This window comes from Sebastes umbrosus, chromosome 6 (assembly GCF_015220745.1).
Source record: "Sebastes umbrosus isolate fSebUmb1 chromosome 6, fSebUmb1.pri, whole genome shotgun sequence".
Taxonomy (NCBI): Eukaryota; Metazoa; Chordata; class Actinopteri; order Perciformes; family Sebastidae; genus Sebastes; species Sebastes umbrosus.
The window spans coordinates 7,893,269-7,901,654 of record NC_051274.1 but is presented as its reverse complement, the minus strand read 5'-3'; the positions used below and the strand labels follow the sequence as shown (position 1 = coordinate 7,901,654).

The 8,386-nt window shown below is 41.4% G+C and overlaps 1 protein-coding gene across 3 annotated transcripts; it reads left to right on the top strand.

The window, feature by feature from the left end:
* Positions 1-4,842: 4,842 nt before the first annotated feature.
* pdyn (prodynorphin) lies at positions 4,843-7,879 on the top strand. Of its 3 annotated transcripts, none has more exons than XM_037772444.1 (3): positions 4,843-5,087; positions 5,438-5,580; positions 7,060-7,879. In XM_037772444.1, exons 2-3 carry the CDS (start codon positions 5,452-5,454, stop codon positions 7,642-7,644), a joined length of 714 nt encoding a protein of 237 aa, XP_037628372.1. In that variant the 5' UTR covers positions 4,843-5,087; positions 5,438-5,451; the 3' UTR covers positions 7,645-7,879. The 3 variants fall into 3 exon arrangements, with proteins under 3 accessions (XP_037628372.1, XP_037628371.1, XP_037628370.1); XM_037772443.1 differs by having other exon boundaries at positions 4,844-5,129; positions 7,057-7,879; XM_037772442.1 differs by having other exon boundaries at positions 4,849-5,087; positions 7,057-7,879.
* Positions 7,880-8,386: the final 507 nt, after the last annotated feature.

Here is an 8,386-nt window from a genome sequence, read left to right as displayed (position 1 = left end):
CTGGACAAATGCAGCTGAAAAAAGAAATACCATCATGGTAACCATAGTAACAATTGTGTTCTACACGCTATAAGTCCACTACAAATCCATGAGCGTAACTTGTAGTGTCAGATTTGATCTTGTACTATATAGAGCACTGCATTCAGTGTGTTCAGGGTCTGTTCTGCTTAGTGAAAAAAGATGCTTATCAATACGGTATTCAGGCTTTGAATCCCCAAACTGTATCATCATACAGTATATCCATGGGCCAGGAAGTGATTCATCACATCAAACACAATTGGGTCTCAATGGCGTCATCAAAACAGAACTTCCTGGCTGTCGCCATTGAAAAGAGAAGACTGTCAAACACTGACAGCAGGTGTTAAAGTCTGATCTTTTGTGGATCTATCTCTCCACCCCTTTGTCCTCTCTCTCTAGCAGCCGTAGGATTGGTGGCTTTTGTCTGTCAGGAGTGAAATAAGAAGTGTGAAAGATCCGACTTTAACACCAGAGACTGCTGTTTCCAACTAACAGTAAACGTTGTGTTTTAACCAGGAACACGATTGTTCCCTAACCTTAAATACATGGTTATTGTTATTGAATAACCCTGACCTAACCTTAAAGCTTCAGTAGGCAACAAGTTTTTGGCATCATTGGGCAAAAAATCCATAATAATCTTTCAGCATATTGTAATTCAAGTGTTCTGAGAGACAACTAGACTTTTGCACCTCCTCATGGCTCTGTTTTCAGGCTTTAAAAAATCTAGCCCGTGACGGAAGACTTTGACCAATAACAGGTCATTTCAGAGAGAGAGAGCGTTCCTATTGGCTGTGCTCCGGCTGGTGGGCGGTGCTTGGTATTTCCTCAACAGATCTCAACATGGCTGCCGGGTCACAAACTTTCTAATTTTACATCTAAACAGTACATTACAAGATGTTTCTGAAAACATTTGAGGAGAGAAATAGACATTAAAGTAACAGAATATTGATTCATATTTCATCAGCGCTGCCTAGTTTGAATGTTTGGTCGCAAGTGATTGACGGAAGCTGGAAGGCAGACTCCAGATCAGCTCTGATTGGTTGTTTTCCTCCAGTGTGTGAAATCCTGCAGATGCCATTAAGAGCACCAGAGGACACAGAGACACATGATTTTTTTCAGATTACCTGTCTCAGGCACTACTGTCAGGCAAAAGTGACGGTTTTATAAAAATAACTTTTCTTAATCATATTTGCTCCAATTCTACCCACTGCTGCTTTGATCTTGTGTATTCTATAACATGTCAAATAAGCCCAGTTGGGGGTTTTGTCTCTTCCTGCACTTTATATTATTTATTTTTTTTATATTAGTGTAGTCTAGATTTGTACAAAATAAATAAACTTAAATAGATATAATTTCTTGTATGGACTTCTCCAGGTCGTCATTGTACAGTAAATGACAATTGGCTTGACTTGTCTGGTTAAATAAAGGTTTAAATGAATAAATAGTGTCAACAGGAGTGTAATGTCGTGTGACATCTACTATCCATAACAAATCATTTCTTATTTTGGAAAAAGAAATATCAAAATCCATCCAAGTGAAAGACTTGCTCTGATACCAGAGTGAAAAGGACTGTACCAATGTAGCGCCACTCAGTTACATGCCCAAGGTTTCTCTTCATTCCTCCCCTATAAAACAAAGATAAGAAGAGCCACAGTGTAGCCTTGGTCTAACAGTGAGCTTTGAAAGGCTTCAACCTTGAAATAGGATGAGCCCCAATTGTCACGGGTCCTCCCACTTTACAACACCGAGCGCTCGCTGACCCCGCTCTCTTACATAAAGCAACCTGAAGGCTTTTACCGACCACATGAACCACATGAATGTAATGGTGACATACAGAAGGTGTAGATTTGCTGAGAGGCGAGGGAGGTACAAACACATGTATCCTATTATTGTCACCGTTGGGTGAAAACCTTGCGCTTGTATTTACCTAAGTATTGGTGTATTCATTTTCCCATTAGACAGTGTTAGATGTTCATCTGTTGGAGGAACACGTGGATAGACATGCAACTCTCCTGGTTGCATCATCACTTCAAACAATGAGACACTGCACTAAATAAAATTGTGCTTCAGGAAAAATTCAAAGGTACAGTACAAGAACAAGTTTAGCAGAACTGTCAGCTACCTCTTGAGTACCAAGAAGCATTGTACTTAAGGTGTCAGTATGCTGCATATGTAGTGCTTGTCGGATCATTAAAAATGTCTGAAATCTCCATCCCATGGTCCCAAATCAGGGGTAGCTGCGCCCGACAATTTTGTAACCGACAATGTACAGACAATATGACGATCAGACCCACTTCACACAGTGATTGGTGTGCAAATATATGAAAGTATAGGCAGGGGTTAAACGTCTCTCTCAAGTTCTTCAAAGAACTACTTACATCACTTTCCACGTGAACAACCGAGTGCAACATATTGAAAGCCTTTGACGAGAGCGTACAATTCATTGCATCACTGTGGCCATTTGGAACAGGTTCTGTATAAACACTTTGAATGTGATAGGATGACACATTGTTAGTTTAAAGCATACTAAGGACTTAAAGTGGAGATAGGCAGTTTATTTTTGGCATCACTGGGGGAAAAAATCCATAATAACCTTTCAGCATATTATAATTCAAGTGTTCTGAGAGAGAACTAGGTTTCTGCACCTCCTCATGGCTCTGTTTTCAGGCTTTAGAAAATCTAGCCTATGACGGGAGACTTTGGCCAATCACAGGTCTCTTCAGAGAGAGAGCGCGTTCCTATTGGCTATTCTAGAAATGCAGATGTGTGTGCATAAATTGCTATTCCAGCATTGGCAACAACTGCCTACACTGCAAGGCAGCCCCAAAAAAGGAAGACGGACTTATCAAAAAGAGAGTCTGACAATATTGGTAAAGTGATTCAGAGATGGAGAGAAAATGTCACCAATAGTTTTGCTTTCTGTTTACGGCTGCTAGTAGTGCTGTGACCTAGCCTCACGGCTACGGTAGCTATACGGCGGAAGCTCAGGGAAAGCATCATTTACTCTCCATCTGTCTAATAGTTTAGCATTCTGCGTGAGCTCACCGCTGTGGCGCAACCATGATGCCTATGTTTAGCAGAGGGCTGAACTATTAGCAACATTTTCTCTGATATTATAGCTCGCTAGAGCGTCGAATCACAGTACGTCATCTCAAAGGGCTTTACAGGCCTGCAAGTTTGCAAAGAAAACAGGATGGTATCTCATAGAATTGCCGCTATATGACGGCATCGCCTGCATGTGCCCCTGCTCTTCTGGTGGGAGGCTTGGTACAGAGAGGAGAGCTGCAGGATGAGGGCAGTATTTCCAAATTCTGGCGTTTTTTCTGGGTTGTTTTTTTCAAAAAACTGCTTACCCTGGGGTTCCACCTGAATCACAATTTTAATGAAAGGTTATTATGTAATTTTTGCCAAATAACACTAAAATAAACTGCCTCCCCCAGCTTTAAAGCTACATTAATCATTTTTATATTAACAATGGACCAAATGATTGCGTGTAATGTGAAAACAGTTGCTCGCACTAACAAGCAGTGTCGGGGAGTAGTTAAGCTATTCCAATAAAAACAATTTTCAAAGTAGCTTCCCCAACACTGTTGACAAAACCCAAGGAATTATCACCAACACTGCAGCTCCCCCTTAGGGTCAGTGGAGCATTTGAACTCATTGTTTTGGTTTTACAGCCCATAACTTAACTGTTTTGGTTCAGTCTCAGTGCTGTCATCAACCAGCGGCAGCAGGCAGCTGTTTTCAGTGAAAAAGCTCTGATAAACCCACTGTACAACAGCAGACAGACACAGAGGCTAGCTGGTTATAACCACTGACAGGTGAAGTGAATATCATTGAGTATGTCGTTACAATGGCACCTGGCAGTGGGGGATATTTTAGACAGCAAGTGAACATTTTGAACTTTGAACTTAATGTTGGAAACAGAAAAAATGGGCCAGCGTAAGGATATGAGCGACTTTAACAAGGGCCAAATAGTGACGGCTAGACGACTGGGTCAGAGCATCTCCAAAACTGCAGCTCTTGTGGGATGTTCCTGGTCTGCAGTGGTCAGGACCTACCAAAAGTGGTCCAAGGAAGGAAAACTGGTTAACCGGCGACAGGGTCAGACCCGAGGCTCATTGATGCACGTGCAGAGCGAAGGCTGGCCCGTGTTGTCCGATCCAATAGAAGAGTTACTGTAGCTCAAACTGCTGAAAAAGTTAATGCTGGTTCCGATAGAAAAGTGTCAGAACACACAGTGCATCGCAGTTTGTTGCGTACGAGGCTGCGTAGCCGCAGACCGGTCAGGGTACCCATGCTGACCTAATGTTATGGTTGATCGGTGTAAAAGCAAGTCCAGTCCATTTAACTCATTAGACAACTTTATGAGGTGATATAACGTCAGTGTTGTGTTCACAGCTTGTTCCAATACACTCAAGTGGCCAAAAAAAAGGTGTCAGCTATGAGGGCCGCAAAAATACTTTGGCCAGCCCTGCAGATATCACAGCAATGTCCAAACCAGTGAGCTATATAGTTAAAATGACCCAAGCCTATATAGGTAGAAGTATAATGCATCATGTTCATATCTGGATCAGTGTGATTCAAAGTGATTTCTCATCCTCTCTTATAGGTTATAGGCTATTCTTTCTTTTCAGTCGCACTGTAAAAAAAAAAGAGAAAACACTTTGTTCATTGGTGTCAGTGTGATTTGCAGCCCAGGGTTGGATCGAGGCCCCTGAGAGATGGGAATGATGATGATGATGATGATGATGATAATGCGCTGATGGGAAGAACTGTGCTGCTGCTGCTCCTATACCTTCTCTGTGTGGGCGTTGTTAAAAACTCCTGAAGCTTGGAGGCGGTGGGATTATTTACGCAGTACATTTCTACATTTCCCTCCCATTGGTCCCTTAATAGAAGCTGCTCTGATGCGCTGCGGTGACACAGCCAAGTCTCCGGCGATAAAAAGAAAAGGCGACGAGCAGCGCAGGAGAAAAACACAAAGTGTTGGAGGGCGTTGGACGTTTGATGGTAGATGCGCCTCTGCGAGTCTTAACACGGCTGGAAGTATCTATCCAACTCCTGAGGTACCGACTCAACACTTTTAATACTTGATTGTCTTTCTAAGTGTAAGTTAAGACCACGTTTTTATTTTTTTTCTGTTTGGTGTTAAATAAGAAAAGTGGTGGAAGAAAGACTTTGGCGCACCATTACGCATTGCGCACAGGTCTCCATGACCAATAGCACAGGGCGTTTTAATGAGTTATTATCTAAATTGACTGAATTAAGATTTGTTTTCAAGGAAGAAGTCATTTTCATTAGTACAGCTGATTAGTTATTTACTTGAATTTCTAGAGTCAACCAAGCTGGTCCAACTCTGAGTTATAGTCTTATCCAGACTCTGTGTTCTTTCTCTGTGTGTGTGTGTGTGTTTTAGGGATCTGGTGAAGAATGGAGTGGTATGTCCTGGTCCTGGTGCTGATGCTGAGCTTGCCGCCCTCCATCCGCGCTGATTGCTCTCTACAGTGTCAGAGATGCGTGCAGCAGATCCTCAGCCACGACTCAGCCTTCAGCAGCCTGGTGAGACTAGAGAGAGACATCTCAACACGGAGCTCATTCCAAGAGAGAAGAACCACTGCTGCTGCCTGGAGAATAATTATTGGGCTTCTATACTTTTTTTTTTTTTTTTCAGTTTCATGTTAAAATTATAGGCAGCAGAAAGCCTGAATTGGAATTGGGGTGATTTCTGATTTACTTGGTGATCATAATAATCCCAAAATCATGGAAATACCAAACATCCAAAAGCATTAATTTTATCTCCAATAGAACTTCATTTTTCTTTATTTTAGGGTATTTTAATTTCCTAAATCCTAAAGTTAAGGATGCCAAATGTGTCAGGATGAACAGTGCGTAAATGTATAGCCTACATGAGGCGCGATAGTCTACATAGGTTGCGTAAATCCATGACATCTTAGGTTTGAATCGTTCACTGATGAGTACCAATAACGCTTTGGATAAGATGGAAGTGATGTTAGCACTTAAGGGTGATTTCTGATTTACTTGGTGATCATAATAATCCCAAAATCATGGAAATTCCAAACTTCAAACATTCATTTTTATCTCCAACTCATTTACTTTATGTTAGGATATTTTAATTTCCTAAATCCTGAAGTTAAGGATGCCAAATGTGTCAGGATGAACAGTGCGTAAATGTATATATAAATGAGGCGCGCTAGTCTACATCTAGGTTGCTTAAATCCGTGACATCTTAGGTTTGAATCGTTCACTGATAACTACCAATAACGCTTTGGACAAGATGGAAGTGATGTTAGCACTTAAAGGGCTTTAAAGTTACTTAAAGGTCCCATATTATAAAAAAGTGAGATTTTCATGTTTTTTTATTATAAAGTAGGTTTAAGTCCTATATAAATACTGTGAAAGTATCGAAACGCAATCATCAATCCACAGGGAAATACACACAGCCCGCGTTCAGAAACTCTGCATTTGAAACAAGCTGTCAGGATTTCTGCCCATTTGTGATGTCACAAATATACAATATTTAGACTCTTTACGCAGTTTTAAAGATAAACATTCTAAATGTGTCCCAGTTTATTTCCTGGTTGCAGTGTATGTGAATGACATTAACTGACGGGAAGTACACAGCGACCCAAGCTGTTGCCTAGCAATGCAATCCTGTTGCAATTCCATCGCAATTCCGTCGAAATGCGCTAAAACAGAGCGTTTCAGACAGAGGGTAAATACAGGCATATTCAGGCCGACAGTATGAGGAAAACTAATGTGGTTTTTGAACATTACAGTATGTAAACATGTTCTAGTAGAAACACAAAATACAAGTATGAAGCTGAAAATGAGCACAATATGGGCCCTTTAAGGGGAAATGTAAGGAGGAATATTGGGGTTCAGAAAGGCTAGTGGTCTAATTTGCCAAAACCTCATATTAAGCAAAAAAAAAAGTGTGTAAAGCTGACTTCTATAGTGCCATGCTATAGTGCCATGCCCCTCACTCACTGGTTTCACATTGTTATCTGTGTCCAGCAGTCGTGCAGTGCAGAGTGTGACGGTCAGCTGGAGAGCTGCGAGCATCAGGCTCCGGGTCTGGCGGACTTCAGCCAGGATGAAGCTGCTGCTGCTGAGGAAGAGGGGGAGAGCCAGCAGGCAGACCTGGTCAAACGCTACGGCGGCTTCATCAAGAGGATCGACAAGAACAAGAAGAAGCTCTTCACCTCTCCGTGGCGCGACAACAACTACATCCTGAAGGCCCAAGGAGCGCTGCCCAAGAAGTACGAGGACTTGTTGAAGAGGCTGGAGGAGAGAGAGACAGACGCAGATGATGCAGATGATGCTGATGCTGCGGAGGACCAGATGCTCCACAGTTATGCCAAACGGTACGGAGGCTTTTTACGCAAATTCGGCCCCAAATCGAAGAGGAGTAGTTCCGCGGAGCAGGAAGGAGAGCCCGAGGAGCTGCAGAAGCGCTACGGAGGCTTCATGAGGAGGATCCGACCGAAGTTGAACAACCTGAAGTGGGACAAGAGGTACGGAGGATTTCTGCGTCGACACTTCAAGATCTCCGTGCGCTCAGTCGAGGAGCCGTATTACTCCTACGATGACTTGAGCCTATAAGATGAACTCTGCAGGAGGGGAAAAAGAAAACCTACTAAAGAACTTGTGCAGGTTCACTCGAAATAACAACCATTTATCCCAGAAAGTTTATTATCATATGCCTGCCTATAACTGCTTCTATAGCTATACTCGGTTACCTTTCTGTGTAACGACTCTCATCTCTGTGTGTTATTGGCATCATCGTCTGTCATTCAATAAAAATGATGCTTGTTTAATAAAACCATGAATAAAACCACTTTCTTGTTTTGCCTTTAACGAGTTTTTTAAAAGGACTGATTTCAGCCTCAGTGCGTCGTGCCAAACTCCATTCACAATTTTGGCAATTTTTATATTTTCTTCGGGTATTTAATGACGTCTTATAAATAATATCTTTAATAAAAATAACAAGATATTAATCTTAAATTCGGCATATAGCTTATACACTGAGTGACACTTTAAATAATTCTTAAACTTAAATACATCTTAAATTTGACTCATATTTTAAATGTATCCTATGAAACCAGGGCCAGGGTCTGCAAATTAGCAACGACTAGAAGTCCTATAATACACTTTAATTAAGTGTAACAATGCCTACATGTATTGTCCCTGTCAAATTAATTAATTAATAAATGAATACAAAAAAAGAGGAGGCTTGTAATAGGTGAAATTTTAGTAAAATAATGATGGTGCGTTACTTTTGTGCCAAATTTATCCTTCATTTTAATAAACGAATACTTGTGATAACTATTTGAGACAAATATTT